Source organism: Anolis carolinensis, chromosome 3, assembly GCF_035594765.1.
Source record: "Anolis carolinensis isolate JA03-04 chromosome 3, rAnoCar3.1.pri, whole genome shotgun sequence".
NCBI classification, from domain to species: Eukaryota; Metazoa; Chordata; class Lepidosauria; order Squamata; family Dactyloidae; genus Anolis; species Anolis carolinensis.
The window spans coordinates 35,197,819-35,220,343 of NC_085843.1; the positions used below are offsets into that span (position 1 = coordinate 35,197,819).

General features: G+C 41.9%; 1 protein-coding gene across 3 annotated transcripts in view; it reads left to right on the top strand.

The window, feature by feature from the left end:
• Positions 1-22,525, top strand: part of LOC100554350 (neurobeachin) — a 385,661-nt gene that overhangs the window by 360,835 nt on the left and 2,301 nt on the right. For all 3 annotated transcript variants that reach the window (XM_016992607.2, XM_008107912.3, XM_062974715.1), the window contains 3 exons: positions 11,958-12,059; positions 13,234-13,430; positions 13,966-14,117. In XM_016992607.2, coding sequence (XP_016848096.2) covers positions 11,958-12,059; positions 13,234-13,430; positions 13,966-14,117 — 451 coding nt within the window. The remainder of the gene's footprint in view (positions 1-11,957; positions 12,060-13,233; positions 13,431-13,965; positions 14,118-22,525) is intronic.

Consider the following 22,525-nt stretch of genomic DNA (forward strand, 5'->3'; position numbering starts at 1 on the left):
TGTAGGTTAGTTTTGGTTTTAGATAGCTTAGGGAGGGGCTAACACCCCTGTAACATTAGTTTTGCTGTCTCTGCTCCTGTTCAGAAGATTTCTGTCCTTGTGATTTTAAAATTTTTGAGTTGTCATGGATACAAGGATTGGTGATAAAGCTTCAGTGGTGATACCTTTTCCCATAACTCTTCCAGGAACGAATTTCCATTAATAGGGATAGATTTCCTCTCACTTCCTGTTGTCTCAGGGACAAGAAGTGAGATTAAATATTTCTAATGAGGATGTAGACAACAGAAAAAATCTCACAGCAGTTCTAACCCCACACCATACTAACCAAAATTAAAAGAAATTGCATGGAGTTCTATTTTAAATGTAACTTGGACAGATGTTTTTCATAACATATTATTTATTTTTACCTGTGCATGTAAGTGCTTAAATTTGTGTTAAGAAATATTTCTTTGTAATATCCACAGTTCCTTCACATAAACTGCCAGGAGATTAGGGTTTATCGTGTCAGAAAAATGAAAGTGAGATGTTCAGTGTAGGTTAAATCCAATTAGTTAACATCTTTCAAATGAATCTCTAGAAAGATGCAGATGATATTTTCAGAAAAGGATTAGTTTCTCAGAAGTTGTCATCTGGAGACACAGATAAGATATTTTATATCACAGAGCATAAGGAATTTAAAAGAAAAATGTCAGGTTTTAGTTATTATGTGGGCTAGGTGCTTGACTTTTTAATGATCCTTTAAGCTGAAAGACAGTTTATTATCAATTTCAGCTTCGTTGCATCCAATTACCAAAAGGAACTTTAGTTGTTTCAGAGAATCATATGAAAGAGAATCATTTGCTTCTTAATTTTTTTAAATTAACACTTGCTAATAATGTATTTTGAAACTTCACTTTCCTGTGCACAGGAACCCACTGTGCCACCAGGGGGGCCAGAGTGTACACATACTTAGGCATAAAAACAATTTTTAATCCCATATAGGATATAACCATTGAATCAGTGAGGTTTCAATAATCATTGATATTTTATTCAACAGCTTATTGAACAGATCTGATTTAGTTATTACTAACAATTGCATTTGGGTCTTAATGGTTTGGAGTTTCATAATTACTAAAAGCATAAAGGAAATTTGTTGAAAATAGTTTGTTGAAATAATGCTCTTGTTGTGCTGTTTGTCATTAAACTGCCCATGTATATACACCTAAAAATAAATATACTATCAGACTTTATGTCTTATACATATTAGCATTGGAAATTTAGAACACAAAAAAGGTTTTCATTTTTAAAGTGACAGCTAACAAATTAGATACGCTGTAGATATGAATTGCTCTCAAGATGTCAATGCATTGTAGTCTGTGACAGCTCTTCTGCCTGACATTGCATTGCTGCGTGAGGCAGAGTTCCATGTAACCCACAAGTCGTGGGGACAGCCCAAGATACCACATTAGCTGCCTGCCATACGGTAGTGTTCAAAATCTGTTGCAATTTAAAGCATATACAGATGTGTCATTCTCTTTAGATTCTTAGCATTTCCCCTGCTCCATTTGTTTTATTATGTCCCTGGCCTACAGACAGCAATGTTGAAATTCCATGAAAAGATGACAGAATGCAGTCCATTTTTTGTGTGGAGTTTGGGCATACTGGGATGTCTGCATTGCTATACCAGAAAGATACTATTATAGACCAGTCTGTAAAATATCATACTGCCTGGTCACTGTATATTTGATATTTGGGGTGCTGGAGAATCTTGTTTTGGCTAAATGTGTATAGTGTCTTCTATATCTGTACCCTTTATAAAATATTATCTTAATCACAGTCACAATTCTCATCCTCATTTCAATACATTTTAGTTCTTCAAAAAAGGGTTAGGGAAAAAACTGGTTCTTGGAACAAATAACTAAATAACTAGATCAACAATGAAGCAAGGGAGGAGTGAGTAAGGGGCAGATGTTTTCTTCTGGAACAGACAGAAATTCAGAAACTAATTTGGAAGTGATAAAAAATAATTTGCACACTTTAATTGGAACCCTCTCCCTGCATGAAAAGAAGGAGAATTGAGCCAGCAGCTTGTGCTAAGAGCTGATTGAATTTTTTGTCATGTAGGTATGCTGGACTTGGCCGCTTATCCTCTTGAGCCTATCTGTGCAATATATTGTGTTCAGCCTTTGACTGGTTTCTTTAAAAGGATCAATGCTATTCCTGCTCTGTCCCCAGAGTCTAAAATTTCATTGATCTTACGACTTGACATTTCTCATTACATACTAGATAGTCACCAGAGGTGTGAGTTAACGTTGCTTTTCCTGGCTGTTTTTGCATTGAGCACAACGCGCACATCGTGTCAACTGACCCAAAGCTCAGTTTGTGGACCAATTACAGCAAATGCTCTAAAAGGATAATAATGCATTTTGTTTCAGCTGATACATTTTGCATAAGTATAAAGGGAATGTTCACTACTTCAAGAAGTGAGCATGGTAAAGTGTCCATTCACTGCAGCTATTCAGTTTGTCTGTGAAAAATTCCAGGAACAAAGTACAGTAGCTTTGATTTTGGAAATAATTTTTCTGAAGGCATATTCACTCACTTTCAAATCCAAAATAATATTATCTTGATTAATTGGAAGGAGGGGATCATAGGATTTATCACAACCTCTGTAGTTTCGTATTTCACTCATTTAGACTAGCAGTGGTTTAGATATGTGTACTGTGCAAACTTGGCTAGCAAACTCAAATCCAGCAATCCAGTGTATGGTGACTGAAATTACTAGATTATAGCAATATATCACAGAGCTTTGTCTCCTGATTTGCTTTGACCTTTCACACATCCTCATCATGCACTCATCAGCATACACATCCTTTGAACTTCGAAGACTGATAGAGAAATAGGGCCATGGAGGTGCATGCCTTTCTTCTGAAGAAAACAAATGTAATTCTTGAAGCCAAGGCTTGCGAGGTTCTGTTATACTGTTTAACATTTAAGAAATACCATTTTTTTAAACCTAGAAGTAGACTCCTGGACACTTCCAGTTTGTCCCCCATGATTCTTGCCGATTGTCCCCTGACCAACTGAATTTGCCCACCCTGGTATAATGCTACATTACAAACATTTGGGAATTTGTATTTCCAGAGGCATATACAACATGGCTAGCATGAGCCTTTATTTATGTATTTGTTATATTTTATCTGACCTTTTTCCCAGTGAGCTCAAAGCAGCATCCATATTGTCTTTCCTATTTATAGAATTACTGAATTGAAGGAGACTTTAAATGGCCCTGTCAGGCAGGAATATGTAACTAAAGCAATCCAACTTCTGCCCTAAAAACCTCAAAAGAAGGGCAGCCCGTTTTCCTCTGAGTTAGATTATTCCACTGGTGGAAATTCTTACTAATGTTCAGGCAGAATGTCCTTTCTTGAGCTTTTGATATATCAGTTTGTGTTCTATTCTATGAAGCAATAGAAAACTTGTTTTTGTTTTCCACATGACATAACTTCAGATATTTAAATATCGCTATCACATCACTTTTCAGGCTTCTCTTCTGCAAGCTAAGTTTAAGCTCTTCGTTATAGGACTTGGTTTTCAGTTCAGACCTTTGATCATGGGAACTCTCCTCTGCAACCATTCCTGTTTGAAGAAAAATAGTGTGGTAGTATTACTTCTCTTAATTTAGAAACCATGCCCCTATTGACATAGCCTAGAATTGCATTAGTAATAGGAGGGGTAATAGTAATATTTTCCTGTTCATTTCTCAATATTCACAGAGAAAACAGGAAAGGGATTTCAAGAAGAGAGATGTAGGCAGCAGCACATCCTGCTGTGGTATCTTTTCCCCTCTGACCTGTGCAGATCAACATGGGGATCTTCCATGCACAACATGCTTGAGGACAACGTATATGAGCAATTAAACCCCCTGTCAGGCAGGAATATGTAACTACGGCAATCTTCTATCTCTCTATGTTTGTAGTCTTTTTCCATGGCCTAAAATTGGGGCACCACTATAGTTGTGCAGACGGTTTCTAGGGTCATTAGGTGCCTTCTCCTGGCTTTGGCCATTTTTTTCAAACACAGAGGACTGTAAAGTCAAGAATAACATTTCCAGAAACTGCTTCACAGTCATTTCTTCCTCAGCAGATATTGTTGACTATGTTTTGCTGGTCTGGGATAGTTTATAAATGCTTATTTTGTAGTATTCTTATATCTTCAGATAAGTAAGGATTTACATCAAAGAGGAGATGCTCTGAAGGTTGCTTCTTTTATAATGACTGTCTCTATTGTAATGTTAACACAACTATTGTATTATAGTTCCATCTAAGATGTTTTATTTTGCATGGCATATTTGTTTGCAGAAAAACCAGGTCTCATCAGAATAAATAGATTATTAATATTTATACCTCGTTTAAAACCATGCTGTCTTCCACGGCAATTCGTCACCTACTGTCTGTGAACAAAAGCTACATTTTAAAGTACATTGAGGAAACTGAGTTGGTAGATGGTCCTTGTATATTTTATCTTTTTGCCCTAAGGTGATTTTTTTTATCACAGATATAGAGGTGCCACATTGAGGAAATTACTGTGAGCTTAAAGTGATGGTGTTTCAATTTGCAGTGGTCAAGTTTCACCTGAAGCTCCCTTGGTGCCAGAGCCTTTAACCTCTTGCTGCATCGATCAGTGATGATGTGATGATGACAGAATCTATTGCTAGATTTTGAATGATTTCTGGGCTCCATGCAATTCTGTCTTTTGCAGCGAAATATATGTGGGGTAAGAGTCTCTCCCCCTCATATAACAGCTTTGCTGGAAGACTACATCACTGATTGAAACTGTATTTTTCTTTCATTTCTTGCTAAAGGGTGAAATGATGCTCACTGTTATTACAAAGCTATGATTGATTCTAAAGGCTTTGGAAGCATAGTATAGACAGAATTTCTTTAAATATCTGGCTATTTACAGGGACAACTTTGGTCCTCAGACACAAATGAAGTGAATCACATTACTGATTCAATTTTACTATAGATAACCTGCAGCTACTGTGTGTTTTATATATAGAGAAAATAGGCTATTTTTCTTTTCTTTTTTCACTTTCTTTTCAGCTGTCAGAAAAGCTCTCAAGTTTTTTCAAGGGGTAACTCAAGTAATGCACATTTGAGGAGCGCAATTTCAAAATAAGAAAATGTAGGAGAAGTTCATACCCTCTGCTGGCTGTAGTTTAGCATCTTCCAGAAATGTGCAATTTAATTGAGATATGTATTGTCAAAGGCTTTCATGGCCGGAATCACTGGGGTGGTGTGTGGTTTCCACACTGTATGGCTGTATACTGGCAGCATTTTCTGCTTAACTGAGATACCTCATCTTCTGGTGCATTCCTAGAATGGTTCTTAATGCTGGGAGAGTTTTCCATCTTTAACTTTTTATGGCATATAACATTCACACATGCCTTTTTAAAATTGGAGTTCCTGATTGCGCTACTATAACGGGATATTTTATCTAGATCAGAGAATGATACAAAAGACAATCTTACAGGGTTGAATCTTCCCTTGTGATCATTTTTATTCCTACTTCCATTTTCTTTATCTTTGAAACACAAGTAGAATTTTTTAAAATATGCAGCAAACAAGTGAAAAAGCTCCTTGATATCCAAACTTGGTGCACCCGGTTTAGAGACACAGAAGTGATATATCTGAGTCTTTCCCAGTTTTCTTTCTTTTTCTCTCCCTGCTCAGACAGTGCTAATGCCAACACACACACACACACACCTCTTTCAAAGCAGTGAATCTATTCCTGTTGTTTCTTATTCTCTCCACGAAAAGCCAGAAAGAAACATATTGTACTCCTACTTTCCTAGCTCTTAGATTTCTGAATCTTTGCTCTCCACACACACACAAAAAATACAATTATTTATTTTAAATTGAAGGTTTAGGCTGAATTTAATTTAACCTTGTACATGCAATAATAAAGCAAAGCTTATATTTATACAAGTCTTTTTGGGTTGAAAGGTGATACAATAAACTTAAGAAGTTCAAAATGTACCATGGCCCTTGCAAACGTAATCCTAATGTAAAATGATGTTACATGGCATTTACATATACATGGAGAAATTGTTTCTTTCAAATCAAGGCCATGCCTGGGGTTTAAATGTTCACAAAGTTTCTTAAACGAAGCAATGAGTCATTTTAGCAATTTTCTTCCCTTTGTTTTGGAAATGACGTTTAACCCTCCACATTCACATGAGTTTGAGGCACTGGACTCCCACAAATGTGAAAAGGGGGAATAAAAAGACTCTATTGTTTTGTCCTGAAAGAATATTTCTCTAAGAGCCTCTAGTCCCTCCAACGTGACTCCTTGGTCAATTTCAGCCAGAGGCTGCTCATATAATTGCACCTGAGGAGCTACAATAGAAGTGTTCACTCCATGAATCTCTACATCTTCCAGAGCAATTCTAGTCATCAACTAGAATTACACTAGAAAGCTTAGAGAGTCCTAGAGAGTTCATATTAGAATGATCATATCCACAAATGTAAAAGCTGCATATGAGGAAGGCCTATTTGCAATTCAGGACTAATTGTATGCAAAATGCACATGTTGGTTTGCAGAGAGAATAGCATTTTCTGTGCAGGCAATATTTCTATGTAGAAATATTATTTCCTGTTTAAACATAGCAATTCCCTGTGCCAAAATGTATTCTATACAAATGAATGAATGAATGAAACTTTATTTATAGTCTGCCCTATCTTCTTGAAGGGACTCAGGACAGCTCGCAACAAAATATACAATGGCAAATATTCAATGCCGATAGAAATACATACACAAATCAATAAACAACTCAGGAACAACTCAGTAAATTATAAATCAACATAAACGAACAAGATGTAAAATAAGTCAACATAATTGCTAACATATTAAGTCCTTAAAATATCATTTAAAATCTCTAAAATTGGACTAAAATTGTTGTGGGGTAGATGGAAACAACCGTTAACAGGGTGGGTGCTAGCAGCTAGGTAAGGTGCAAATAGATGTACTTAATCCTCCTCCTCTCTGTAAGCTAAATTGCATAAATGTGTTTTTAATAGCTTTTTGAAGGAGAGGAGGGAGGAGACCATTTTTAACTCTTTAGAGAGGGGTTTCCAGAGGTGGGGAGCGTGTCAGAGTAATTGCAGCGCAGCAGTAGTTGGATGGAGTCCGTGGAACGCAGAACGAAGAGACACCCAAGATGATGGTAAAACTATATACAAGTTTTACTGTAAGCAGTAATAATCAAGACAAACAGACTTGCAGACAATAGACACAGGACTCTCACTCTAGGCAGACAGAACTCAACTCAACTCAGAACAGAACTGATGCAATCAGTAATGCACAAACACTTGTGTCTGGACACTCCCCAGTTCCAGCTACACATCAAGGTCATCACAGCTTCTTAGCAATTAACTCTTTCTAGACTATAGTACACTCTGGATGATGCAATCAGTATGCAATACAGGCAAGATACAAATTTCATTTAAACACCATCAATACACAAATCCCACATTAACAGAGCGATCATGGAGAAGATCTTCTCTCTTGTTTCCACCAACTATACAAAGTACCATATGTGAAGTTTGAATAGAATTATGTTCCCAATTGCATCATTTTCTGTATGAGTAAGCAGCTTTTTCTGTGCAAAAAATAATATTTAACCATAAAACCATTACTTGCCTTGGAAAGAGTGTTTTCTGTGAATTTCATATACAGTTAGTCTGAAGCTGCAAATATTTTCACCATCCCAACGTCCATTTTGTCAGGTTTTCTTGACCCTCTTGCATTTGTAGTGTAATATTAAAATTATAGATTTATTCTGCACATTAATTAATTAAACATCCAATTGTTATTTAGGATTGATTTTGATTTTTTAAATGTGTTACATTGAATTCAGTTTGATAGTGGATAATTTCTATGGTGAGCAGTCTTGGGAACATGACAATCTTAAAAGATGGGCAAGATATATCTTAAAGAAATAGTGAACAAAATAAATTGCACTCACACAACTAGTGTCACATCTAGTTTGGTCCAAGGTGGAAGAATATAAGCAGAAACTGAGGTGTGTGGAAGAGTATAAGCATAAACCCAGGTGTATTGGTAGTAGGAGAAAGGGCAATCTGAGCAACCTGCAACTTTTGATATTTTTTCATCTTTTTCACAGAAGAGATCTACTACTATATTGCATTGCTTGACTGTTTTATAGTTCTCATAAGCAGAGTATTAAACTTGAACAGATTATGGAAATATGCTACTTTTCATTTTGCAGGGATACTTTGTAATCCATAGTTACGGATTGATTTGCCCACACTCAAACTGAATTAATTCTGCATTGTAGAATTAATTCAGTTTAACACTGCTTATAAGTGTTAACACTGCTTATGAGAGCCACGGCAGTTAAAGTGGTGTCAAACTGTATTAATTCTATAGTGTAGATGCATATAAAGTGTTAAAAGAACCCAGGGAAAGTCCAGCAGAGTTATTCTGGATTGGAAACTGATTGGGAAGCATAGCTTAATACATTGGACCCATATGGAACACCCCAAGCAAAATATTAGACAAAGGTTTTACTGATTTGCACAGTGAATTCACCTTCAAAATACCCCTTTAAATTGTATTTTGGCAAACTGCCAACATATTTCTGTAGTAAAGCATCAGTAAAGGAGGGGGGAGCAGAGAGGTTAAAGTATGGAACACATCCAGGAGGAAGTGCCTCCGCAATAATGGCCCCCTACCTGTGAATGGCTTCCCAAAAGAGATCCACTGGGCAACCTCATTAGTAGCAATTAGATGACAGGCTAAAACCTTCCTTTTCATTTCTTGATTTTTATTTCATTTGGTTTTGTTTCCACCTTTTTTTTTTTTGCTGGCATTTAACATTCAAGTATTTACACAATTTAACATTTTAACAGTGTTTGACATCATCTTGGCTTACTGACTTGTTTTGATTAGAACATTTGTGTTTTTATTTAATATTTTCAAAGTTATTTTATTTTTATATCTATAATATGTTGAGGTAATTTTCAGGGGTGAAATATATGGAACAGCACATAAATATTTCATTATTTATTGATGAGCAAATTACTTATTTGCATTATGTAAACATAATAGTCATAATAATTGAAATACATGTGAAGGCATTCTGTACAAAGTTACTGAAAGATAACAGTCTACAGAAAATTCTAATTGAATAATTTCTAGTAAAACAAAGTGTCTGAACAGAAGGCTGTAGGTTATATTTTGGTCAGCCAAGTGATACTCAAGAATATTGACAGTACTCAATGTCTAGATCAATCTTTCAATAGTTAGCAGAAAATCTGCTTCTTTGTTGAGTGTTCAAGGGTTGGAGTTCATGATTTTTAGTATTCATTCCATTTTTATTTCCAGAAAATTCTGAAATCATTTGTTTGATGCATGCTAGGTCAGTTGAAAAGTGTTATGTATTTCAAAAACTAAAGCCACACTGGTTGTATGACAAAATATTCTTTTTTCTGCTTTTAAAGGCATTTTATTTTTTCCTCCATGAATTGTGCAGCATTTGCACAGGATAACATAAATGGCAACCTTGCAATTACATATGGTTAAATGGTAAAAGAAATACCTTTAGTGCTTAAGCTGGTTTACAAAATCTTGTCATTTTTGAAGTGTAGACATAATGCTGACATGGATGATTCTGTGCCTTAGATGAATATTAGGTGATGAGTGTCTATTTTTTTTAAAATCACTCTCTCCAGCATGTCTCTAATATCTCTTAATCATTTAAACAAAATCTCCTGGTAACCTACCACTTCATCACATGGCAAACTTACCCAACGGGGACAGCGAGGGAGGAAGCCGGGCAGCAATGCTTTCCCCCATGTGATGAGAAAGGTGCACTGCGGGGTGTGGGGAGATGGATTCTCTCACTGCCCCATAGATTTGCTTCAATGCCTGGAAGATCCCCCCATTGTTGCCTGCGTTAGAGCATCTAATGTGATGAGGTTCCTAGTATAAGATGGTTTATGTGCTAGTGCTTTTTAACATTCCCTTGTAACTGTGAGTAATGTGTTAAAAGTCAAATGCATTCCAAATGATTACAAAGCATTCTGTTTGAGGGTGGTATTAATGCATTTTGACACCACTTTAACTACCATGACTCAGTGCAGTGGAATCATGGGAGTAGCAACTTAATGAGGCATCAGCATTCTTTGCCAGAGAAAGCCAAAAATCTTGTAAAACTACAACTCCAATGATTCTATAGCATAGAGCCACAGAAATTAAGTGATGTTGAACTACACTAATTCTGCAGTGTATTCTGAGATGCTTTCCACAAAAACATTGAGATACATACTTTTCAGAGTGGATATCTTCCCTGTAACTGTTGTTAATACATGAGCAGGTCGGAAGCAGACTTTCAGGCAGTAATATGACTGTGGAGGGAAAGGGGGAAAGACAGTCCCATTGTATGAGTGGATGTTTGTTAGTGTAACATGAATTTAAGTCTTGGCTGCAATTGAAAGCATGTGAATGTTTCATGAGTTTCATCAATTAGCCACTAGTTGAAACAGTATGTTCTTCTGCTTCCTGAACAATGAATGAACCAAAGAATTGCAGTTACCGACCAGCGACCACCATCAAATTTGTGAAGCATCCTTTTATCCAAGAAGTGTACAGAACCCGTTGTGGACAAGTATGCACAATAAAACAGTTGTTTGCTCATGTAATCACATTACTTGTTGATGCAATTGAGCACTTAAGGATGGTTTTATTAACTCACATGGACAAAGAATATGATGTCTATGCCAGGCCTTGGAAATAAAATAAGGAAATTATGTTTCTCAATCTTGTGATTATTTTAGAAAGAAAATTATCAATAGGGAAAGACTTCCCCCAGAGGAACTGCAGGACCATTTTTGTAATAATTGTTTTATTTTTTATTTTTTTAGAGATAGGATAAGGCATTGTGAATTCTTACACTCCAGCAAAATAGAAAGTGAAGCAAATGAGTTCCAAAAAAGATAAAAATACAAACTTTCTCGTGGTTAGTATACAAGGCAGCTTACATTTTATTAAATCATTTAATAGAATAAATTATAAAAAGGAAATGCAGTGTATTAATTTAAAAATGTTCTTAAAATAGTTCAAATACCACCTTAATGTATACATTAAAACAAGCCCACCATGTCCATTTAGCCCAGGAGTATCCACCGTTTTGGCTTCCCTGGCTCACATTGGAAGAATTGTCTTGGGCCACACATAAAATACACTATATACTAACAATAACTCATGAGCAAAAAATATAATTTTTGTGATATCCACCACTACAAATAAGCGACAGAAGTCCTTGGATAATAATCTTAATTACCCCACCCACCCACCCCCAGTTTGGCGGGTCTTTTAAAAAGCGACGAGCAGGTATTCTGATTGAATTGTTTGCAATAATAATGTAAATTAAGGATAATACTCTAATATTTGGGGTTGTAACATACTCTGATTATTCTATTCTCCTTTTTGTTGTCTGCAAAGTTTATGCTCAAGAACTGTGCAATTAGGTTACAAAAAAGTTTGCAAGAAAATCTCATAATGTTTTAAATAAATTTATGATTTTTTTGTTGTGGCAGCAATCATAGCTATCTTGGGCCATATACAGACAAAACAGATTTAGACACAGGCAGACACTTGGTCTGCCACTGAACAGAGAGGAGTTAACTAAATCTCCCTGGAAAACCATCTCATAATGTAGCAGTAACCACTGAATGTGTGCTTTTCTGTATCCCCCACCACCAGATGTATTTCTGAAATAAGTGAAAGGCCTCTCCTGTAAATACTAAAACCCAGGTAGGCTCATAGGGCAAGATGCAGCCCTGCAGTCTTAGAGTGTGATATTCAAACCAGTCTGATTCAGATTTTTGTGCAGAACTAGATTTGATTGGAATGTCTTCATTTCTCTTTGCTTTTCTCTATGCTTGCTTTAGGTGACTATCCTGCTCCCAGAGCTGTTCTAACTGGCCATGATCATGAAGTTGTCTGTGTATCGGTTTGTGCTGAGCTGGGACTTGTCATAAGTGGCGCTAAAGGTTAGGCAGCATTTTTAGTATTTCACATTTAAAATGTCATCAGTGAAAGTTGCCTGAAGTGGTTATCATTGTTCTCCTACAAGTAGCTACAATCCTTCTCTTGATCTGCCCCCCTCCCCCCCCCCCAAAAAAAAACATTTTAAAAGCTAAGGAGATGCAGCAACCAAAGGATTTTTGCAGCACTGAGAAATAAAGTACTTGAAGGATGTAATATCCAGACCACTTCCGCATTTGGGCAGCTGGCAGGAGGAGTCTGGCTACATCATGCATCAACATGCTTATTCCAGTACTATAGAGTTCCTTTGGTTGATGTGACTGCCTGGCTTTTAGGGTGGGTTTAGGGATATTAGCATTTGTAGCAATGGTATCATGACCATGAATATAAATAGTAAAGTTTTCCAGATCTAGTTGGTGATAGTATAACTTGTGGCACCATAGATATTGAACAGGGTGCCAACCATTTTATTTTAGTTTCTATATTCTTCTCAGGACTTGATCAGTAACCAGTTTACCTCATTGTTGACATGTACCTTGTATCCTCAAGTGCCTTTCACTGCCACAGTGTGATATTTCAGATGATGAAATATAAATTCAGTAACTGAATGTTTGTGAATATGGCTATGTGAGGAAAGTGAAAAGTCATTTTGGTTTTCAAAAATTCAGAAAGCTGAAGTTGGGATGAAGTTTTAAGAGCTGGGAAGCTGAGTAATAATGGTGCCTATAGGGCAGACATGGGCAGACTTCAGCCCTCTGGATTTTGGACTTCAACTGCTACAATTCCTAACAGTTGGTAAGCTTGTTGAGATTTCTGATAGTTGAAGTCCAAAACACCCAGAGGGCCAACATTTTCCCATGCCTGCAATAGGGTGAGAAAAAGCCTGACACCCCAATTCAGGAAACCAGGAGAGAGAACTTACTGAATTTTTAAAGATAGGTTTTCCAACATATTAATAAACAATGCTGATGATTTTGTAAAATACAAACTTGAAAATGCCTAATTACACAAAGGAGATTTTAGATTCCGTTGTTAGTTTATATTAAATTCAGCATGAGTTTCAGAAATGTCAATGGGATTACAGTTGAACTGACTTGGTCTAAATGGTACATATGATGTATGGTTAACCTAACATAGGAATATCTTTTTAATCTACTGTGTTTTTTTTGCAATATACAGAAGGACCTTGCCTGGTGCACACAATTACTGGAGATTTGCTGCGAGCACTTGAAGGAACCGAAAATTGTCTGTATCCTCGCTTAATTTCAGTGTCTAGCGAAGGCCACTGTATTATCTACTATGATCGAGGCAGGTTCAGCAATTTCAGCATTAATGGCAAACTCTTGGCTCAGATGGAGATCAATGATTCAACCAGGGTAACACATTTCTCTTACAACTATATAGAATTTATTTGCATTGTAACTTTTGCCAGTATCAAAACAGGGAAAGTGGCTTTGCCAGTAAGAGTTTTGCAGGCTCCAGTTGAAGTTGAATTGAATTCTCAATTTAATCCACAATGATTCCTGCATATTTTGCTTTAGCCGTAAAGATTTTTTTTAAGAGCCTGTACTTGAAGAACTTAATATGGCTTGACATCTGTCCTCTTACGACTAGAAGCCAAGTAATGAATACAAGGCCAGAAGGAGTCAAAGCCATCACCAACACTTTAAGAGAAGTAAAAGAATGCCTTTCTTAAAGTGTTGGTGATGGCACCTACCGTTGCAAGGCAAAGCCAGAAATGATACGTACAGACTTCAAGTGAAATCTTCTTTGATTCTGCCTATACAATATACTCAGCTTTCTGTTGTTTCTTCAGAATGTGTCAAGTAAGGAAAGGCTTCAGTCATAGAACTGTATTCCTCAACATGTCTTCATTATTTATGATTGCTTCTGCCTTTGGCTCTTTTGTAGGCAATCCTCCTGAGCAGTGATGGGCAAAACCTGGTTACAGGTGGTGATAATGGGGTGGTGGAAGTGTGGCAGGCTTGTGACTTCAAGCAGCTCTACATTTACCCTGGCTGTGATGCTGGCATTAGAGCAATGGACCTATCCCACGATCAGAGGTAAGTTATAGTTGATTGCTATTGATTGCTATTGAACCTAGGCAAGCCTTTGTGTTTTATTTTTTCCAAGTAACTTATGCCCTAGTTCAGGCTTAGGCAACAACACCTTCCAGACTTTTTGGAGTCCCATGTCCCAACAGCCTTAACCAACAGTGCCAAATAATGAGGGATGATGGAATGTGTTATCCAACATCACTTGGAGGGCTGTCTTTTCCATGGCATTTGGGTTTATCGATATGGATCTGATGCAGTGATGAAGCAGCGTTTTCATGTGGTATTTTGAAATGTGTTCATCATCCCTTGATTTTAGAGAGAAAAACTGAAAAAGTAGAGATATTTATCTATACATATATACAAAATGTAGTATTAGAAGTCATCTTTTTAATACACTCCAGGAAATCTAGAACACTAAACAGAAAAAATTAATATGTTAAGTAGTCATAAACGGTAAACTCGCTTTCAAGCTTTATGGCTCAAAATGTCCTGAGTAGATTTTGGTCTCAGATCAAGGAGACCACAGTTCAGGTCCATATTTTGTTTTGAAGTGAGTTAGTTACTATAATACAAAGGCATATTATAAACATAAAGTGCAATGTCCCTATTATGGATGGGGAATATTTTTCAACTCAAAGGCTCAACTGCTCTAGACAAGCATATAGTCTATATGTCAACAGCAGATGGAGCTTCAGCTCAATGCCAATACCTCTAAAGTTGTACAATTATCACTGCAGTTAGCACATGATCCCTTTTGTGCTTGCTCATGTGCACATGGACATGTATGTATGTATGTATGTATGTATTTATTTATTTACAGTATTTATATTCCGCCCTTCTCACCCCGAAGGGGACTCAGGGCGGATCACATTATATACATATAGGGCAAACATTCAATGCTCATATACACATAGAACCAAGACAGAGACAGACGCAGAGGCAATCTAATCTTCTCCTGAGGGGATGTTCGATTCTGGCCACAGGGGGGAGCAGCTGCTTCATCATCCACTGTGATGGCACTTCCTCATTCCAACGTCATAAATTAAATTTGCCTCCCCACTTTATAAGTGATATCTCATTTCCTACGTGATAGATGCAACTATCTTTCAGGGTGCTGGGTCAGCAACAAGCAGGGGCTATTTTTTATTTTTTAATTGACGGGTGCTCACCCCGCCACGGGCTGGCCTCGAACTCTTGACCTCATGGTCAGAGTGATTTATTGCAGCAGGCTACTCACTAGCCTGTGCCATAGCTCAGGCTATATATGGTTAGTAAAGGCTGAACCAAGTGTGAAGGCACGCGCGAGCCTTTGGGAAAACTATAGTGTCTGGCTTTACTCAGGAGCTATCTTTTTTCTTCGTGTACTCTGTGAATGCACACTAATGGAGAAGGCTGCGCCTGCGCAGGCTCCAACGGATACTCTTCCAAGCTAAAGTTTGAAATTTGGCGGTAACCCCGCCACTCTTCCCGGAGGGTATAAAGGGCGCCCTCCGCGCCCGCTCTCCAGTTCCTTTTTTTCCGCCACAAAGCTCACTTCGGACTCTTCGTTCTTATGTCAACCACGCGTTTTAAACGGTGCACTCAGTGTGCCGCTAAGATTCCAGATTCTGACGGCCACGCTAAGTGCCTTTTCTGCCTTGGCGAAAGCCACGTCGTCGGTACCTGCCGTTTTTGCCTGGCCTTTACAGCTCAGGCCAGAAGAAATAGAGCTGCGAGACTCCGTGCAGCTCTTTACGAAAAAACTCTTGCTCCTGAGGCTTCCACTTCCACCTCAGCCTCGATGGCGTCCAGGCCTGCTCCGTCGGTATCATCTAAAACCTCGAAAACCTCGAGACCGCGACCGACCAAACCGCCCTGCACGGTGACCACCGCTATGGTATCCACCCGGTCGGGCAAGATGGGCCCTTCATCAACTTCGAGTTCGGTGGCTTCGGCCATTTCCACTCGATCCCGCCTGGCTTCGCCGCCATCTTCTTCTGCCATGAAGATTGCCTTCAAGAGGGCTCAGGAGGAATCCAGACGGGCTCAATCTGACTCGGCAGCTGTGTGCCCGATTCCCCTGACGCCGGGAAAATCGCTGAGGGTCGCGTCGAAACAACCCCCAGCAAAGAAACGAATGATCCAGAGGTCGTCCTCCTCAGCGTCTTCGAAGAAGGACGTCCCCTCCTCTGGGCCTTCCTCTAGGAGATCCTCTCCTATACAACCAGCACAACGCCTCCGCTCCTCTTCCTCTCCTCATGGTCAGTCCTCGGATGTGGACGCTCAAGCCTCCCCCGACCGGTCGGTCAGGACAGTTGTTAAGGCTCCCCAGCCGGCACCATCTCGTCTTCCGGCTCGACAAGAGCTCTTTCCCCCGGCTCAAACACCTGAGAGGGGTAGACAGACGATGCGCTTAGCCCGCGCCGCCCAGGCCTCCGCGTCCAAGGGCGTTCCTCCACAGCCGGCTCTCCCTGCTCCTGAGGTTATACCCCATCAGGACTCTGTGCTTGTTTCTCCTCCCCGGTCCCCTCAAGGGCCCGAGGAGGATGACCCCGATATCGAACGCCCCGAGTCGATACTCTCCGCCTCCGTTGTTTCTCTCGGTCTCGACCTCTCCCCGCCTCACGACGCCTATGAGGTCGACCCACCTTCCCCGACGGATAATATTCGGGCTTTCTCCGACCAGATGGTCAGAATGGCAGACGCTCTGGGGATGGAAATTAAACAAACTTCAAAGGCTGTTACCGACCCCGTTTTCAAGAGGGTTCAAGCCCAAGCCCCGCCAGCCACCTTGCTGCCTTTTCTTCCATACCTCCTGGACGTCATCCAGGCATCTTGGAAGACTCCATCTTCGATACCTCCAACCTCTAAGAAAATAGAGGCCTGGTACCGAACCGATGACGAAACCTTGGAATGGCTCAAGCATCACCCTGACCCAAACTCCATGGTGGTAAAGGCCTCCCAATCGTCGGGTCGACACTCCAACTCCCCTGCCGACAGAGAGGGCAAACGCTTTGATGCGGTAGGCCGCAAGCTGTACTCCGGTGCTCTCCTCCTTTGCCGCATGGCAAACTACGGGGCCTGCATGGGCGCTTATCAACAGATCCTCTGGGAGAAAGCCCAACCTTTCTTCGCCAAGCTTTCTGACGAAGACCGGTCAGTCCTTTCGACCCTCCAACAGGAGGCGGACTCTCTCGCACACCACCAAATTCAAATGGCTAAGCATACCGGTGATACCGCCGGAAAAATGATTGCCCACGCGGTCGCGATCAGACGGCATGCATGGCTTCGGTCCTCAGGACTCTCTTCTTCCTCTCGACAAGTGATCGAAGACCTTCCTTTCGACACCCAGGGCCTTTTCAATTCTGGCACTGATGACAAACTTAAGTCCAATCACGACTTCAAGATTCTCGCAACAAAGTGCGGGACCGATCAACCTCAGGCTCAGCGGACCCGATGGTTCCCGCAACGGTACCGTCGCTACCCTCAGCCTTTTCGTCACCAGCCGTTTCGACGCTCGTCGAGCTCGAGTCACCACAGTCATCAGCAACAACCTCGCCGCCAGCACCAGGTCCCAAAAGGTCGGGGCAAAGGTCCTGCAGCTATGCCACAACCCCAACGTCGGGCCTGACGCCCACTCTCTCGGGGATCTTTCTATCTCCACTACTACTGCCACTACCATGCCGTTCCTAGGCCCCGACCAGATCCTTCCTCTCTGTTCTTTTCTCGACCGCCTAGCTCCTTTCTACCGCGAATGGGAGTCTATCACCTCAGATGCCTGGGTTCTTCGCATTGTCAGAGACGGCTATGCCTTGGAATTCGAAACCTTGCCACCCACGGGTCACATCCTCCACACCGACCCTTCACCGGAAATATGCGCCGAGGTCGACTCCCTTCTGGCGAAAGGCGCAATCCAGCCTTCTCCTTCCGAGCAGGACACTCGAGGTTTCTTCTCGAGATACTTTACGGTTCCCAAGCGGGGCGGAGGTCTTCGGCCTATCCTCGACCTACGGGCTCTAAACCTCTTCATTCTGCCTTCAAAATTTCGAATGGTTTCAGTGGCCTCCATCCTCCCGATGCTCCGACACGGAGACTACTTCGCCTCTATAGACTTACGCGATGCGTATTTCCACGTCTCGGTGCGTCGATCCCACAGACGCTTCCTTTCCTTCAAGCTCCTGGGACACTCTTACCAGTTCACAGTTCTCCCTTTCGGCCTCGTCACGGCCCCAAGGGTCTTTACAAAGGTGGTCGCCGTGGTGGCAGCGCACCTCAGGAAACAGGGCATTATGGTCTTTCCTTATCTGGACGATTGGATGATTGTCGCGTCCGACCCCTCATCCCTTCAAAACCATGTCTCACAGACTCTTTCTCTCCTGCAACGGCTGGGCCTTCAGTTGAATGTCTCAAAGTCTCAACTCCTCCCAACCACAGAGATCCGTTTTATTGGAGCTCTCTTCAACTCCATCACGGAAACCGCCTCCCTACCGAAGGACAGGTTCCTAGCCCTTCAATAGCACCTTTCTCTCCTCCTCCGCAACCGCAGGATCCGAGCCCACGCGGTCCAAGTTCTTCTGGGTCACATGGCCTCCACGGTCATGGTTACCCCTTTCGCCAGATTACGTCTCAGACCTCTCCAAAGATGGTTTATAGACTCTTTCAAACCCCATCGGCATCCGAGCTCGATGTTTCTCACGATACCGAACCACGTTCGCCTCTCCCTTCGTTGGTGGCAGGACCCAGCGAACGTTTGTGTGGGACTTCCCTTCCATCCCTCCCTACCGTCAGTCACCATCACGACCGACGCCTCCAATTTTGCGTGGGGAGCCCACATGTCGTACCTCACCGTCAGGGACCTGTGGTCCACCCAAGAAAGGTCTCACCACATAAACTTTCTAGAACTATTATCAATCTTCAAAGCCCTCCGGGCGTTTGCTCGCTTTCTTCCCCACAAGTCTGTTCTAATCAAAACGGACAACGTAGTAGCCATGTACTACATCAACAAACAAGGGGGTACGGGCTCGAGAAAACTCATGGCTCTCTCGATGGACATTTGGCTATGGTGCATAGCGAGACACATAACTCTGTCGGCAGTTCACCTTCCGGGGGCTCAAAACACTCTAGCAGACTCTCTAAGCAGAATAACGACCTCCCCCCACGAGTGGCGTCTCGATCCCGAGATCCTGAAATCCGTCTTCGACGATTGGGGCTGGCCAGCTCTGGACCTTTTTGCCTCCCCCTCGAACGCTCAACTTCCTTGCTTCGGAGCGAGACTACCTCCAAACTCGACTCCGGGCTGTCTCGGAGACGCGTTTCTCCTCGACTGGACTCTCGAACCCGTCTATCTTTTTCCTCCCTTCCCTCTCATCTCGAGAGTGATAGAGAGACTCTATCTAACACCGACATCGGCCATCCTGATCGCCCCTGCATGGCCACGCCAGCCGTGGTATCCCACGCTACTCCAGATGTGTGCGGATCCTCCCCGCACTCTCCCAACTCTCCCTCATCTACTATCTTCACAGAAGGGACAGGTCCTCCACCCCGACGTCCCGTCCCTACACCTGACTGCCTGGAGGATACTTCCTTAAATTCTCTCCACCCAGACCTGCAGGCGATCCTTCGCGCCGCTCACAAACCGGCCACATCGAAGGCCTATGCTTACAAGCTGGCAAAATTCCAAACTTTCCTTCGGGACCGACGCGTCGATCCCGCCTCTACTTCGATCCCGCTGGTCATGGACTTTCTACTTTCCCTTGCGGATCGTCAACTTTCTCTGGCCTCGATAAAATCCTATCTCGCTGCTCTCTCCTGGCATTTCCAACGTCAGGGACAACCCTCTCTCTTTTCTAACAACCTCATTAAGACCTTCCTTCGAGGTTACAACAACTTGCATCTTCCAGTTCAACCTCCGACTCCCGGATGGAGCCTCGAACTCGTCCTTTCTCAACTAGCTTCAGCTCCCTTCGAACCTATGGCCTCTGCAGACCTTCACCTTCTCTCTTGGAAGACTGCCTTCCTCATCGCTATCACCTCTGCCCGCAGGCCTTCGGAACTGGCTGCTCTCCGGGTGGACGAACCCTATCTCCGTTTCCACCACGACAGGGCTGTCCTTCGCCCGGACATCACCTTCCTACCTAAGGTGGTCTCTGCTTTTCACCTGAACCAGGACATAATACTTCCTGCTTTCTTCCCCAATCCTTCTTCTTCTCTAGAACGGAAACTCCATCTCCTCGATGTCAGGAGAGCCCTCCTTTTCTACAAGGACAGGACTAAGGACATACGTAAGTCACCTAGACTCTTTGTGGCTTACGCTACCCATAAACTGGGCGAACCACTTTCTTCCCAAAGACTCTCACACTGGATTGCTCAGACCATCGAGCTCGCTTATCAGCTGGCCAAACGCCAACCCCCCTCTTCGATCCGCCCTAGATCTACAAGGGGCCTTTCCACCTCTACGGCCTTCCTGAGGGGCGTCCCTCTCGACTCCATCTGTCGAGCGGCTATCTGGTCCACTCCATCCACCTTTGTTTCACACTACAGGATGGACTCAAAGAACCTCAAGGACTCGGCTTTTGCCAGGTCCGTCCTTTCCTCCTGCCTTACCTAATGTTGTTGCCTTACTCAAACCCAGTTTTCGGGTTTATCCTTCTTACAGGCTGACCGTTGTCATCCACCCCGTTCGTAATCGATGTGCTCAGGGTTTCTTTAACATAGTGCTTGTGTACTAAACTTACCCACTGCACTGAAATGTACTTTTTTGAATACTTCTCCCTCTGTTTTCAGAGAATGAGTTTATGCCTACCTCTGTATTTTCTTACAGACTATTGCCCACTTACAATGTTATGATTGTGTTCTGGATCCTAACAACAAGGATCGGTTTTTTTGCACTATATGCTATTGCATCGCTTCTTTGACCATTGCATTTGCCGGCTTTTGCACCTTGTGCTCAATAAATGTGTTGTTTGGACACTAGACTGGTTATCGGGTTTGCTATCCCACCTACCTACACCTCAGCTTGCTAGTCTCCATTAGTGTGCATTCACAGAGTACACGAAGAAAAAGGACAGGTTGCTTACCTGTAACCGTGTTTCTTCGAGTGTACTCTGTGAATTCACACAATCCCGCCCTTCCTTCCCCACATGCAAACCTCTCCCTTTCTCGCTGCCTTTGCGGCGTAGGAACTGGAGAGCGGGCGCGGAGGGCGCCCTTTATACCCCCCGGGAAGAGGGGCGGGGTTACCGCCAAATTTCAAACTTTAGCTTGGAAGAGTATTCGTTGGAGCCTGCGCAGGCGCAGCCTTCTCCATTAGTGTGAATTCACAGAGTACACTCGAAGAAACACGGTTACAGGTAAGCAACCTGTCCGTATACCTTCTATTAAGATCAAGACCTTTAACATACTTTATGCAAGGTGAAAACATAACCAAAACAAGCTTACTGAAAACAAAATGAATAAAGGGGTTATTTCCACCTGGGACTATTGAAAGATAACTTAAAACAATACATTATGAAAGGAGATTTTGCTGGTTGCAGTCATCTCTCTGGAATTCTTGAAAGACTTTTGCCTCTGATGAAAACCAATGGCTTACAGGCTAGAGCCCAAGGGCTGTTTCAATCTTGTTTTTTCGTGAAAGCTGGTCAAAGGTTTCTGGTGTCTCTGGGACTGGTGGGATAACAATATTGCTGAATCCAGTGTTTATAGTGCTAAGGATGCCTGTTTTGGATTGCTGGGCTTAGAATTTCCAGACACAAGCCAGGCCTGTAGTCTCTATAGCTCTGTTGCAGAAAAGCAGGAATCTATCAGAGGCGCTCTATCAACTAAGGCCATCCTCTAGGGGGATATTATGCTCCACCCAAAAACTAATATAAATGGAGGAATCTACACTATAGTGAAAGCCTAGACAGAGGAAACTAAAGCAAAGGAGAGGGAAAGGCAGAGCCAGGACTTCACACCAAGCATTAAAGGCAGTCCAGCACTGTGGTGGAGTAGATTCTAGTGGATCTGGATCTGCCACTCCTATCCTTTCTACAAAGGAAAGCTAAGGGTTATGAGAAACTATTTCAGGAAGACTGTTCCACAGTATCTGGACCTCAGACCAGTGTTTGCTCATTCCTTTCCAATGAACTCCTTGAAAAATAGTCAGAATCAAAACATGTAATTATTTTAGGCAACTATTAATTTATTGAGCCCCGATGGCGAAGTGCGTTAAAGCACTGAGCTGGAGACCGAAAGGTCCCAGGTTCAATCCCCAGGAGCGGCGTGAGCAGCTGCTGTTAGCTCCAGCTCCTGCCAACCTAGCAGTTCGAAAGCATGCCAATGTGAGTAGATCAATAGGTACCGCTCCGGCGGGAAGGTAACGGCACTCCATGTGGTCATGCCAGCCACATGATCTTGGAGGTGTCTACGGACAACGCCGGCTCTTCAGCTTAGAAATG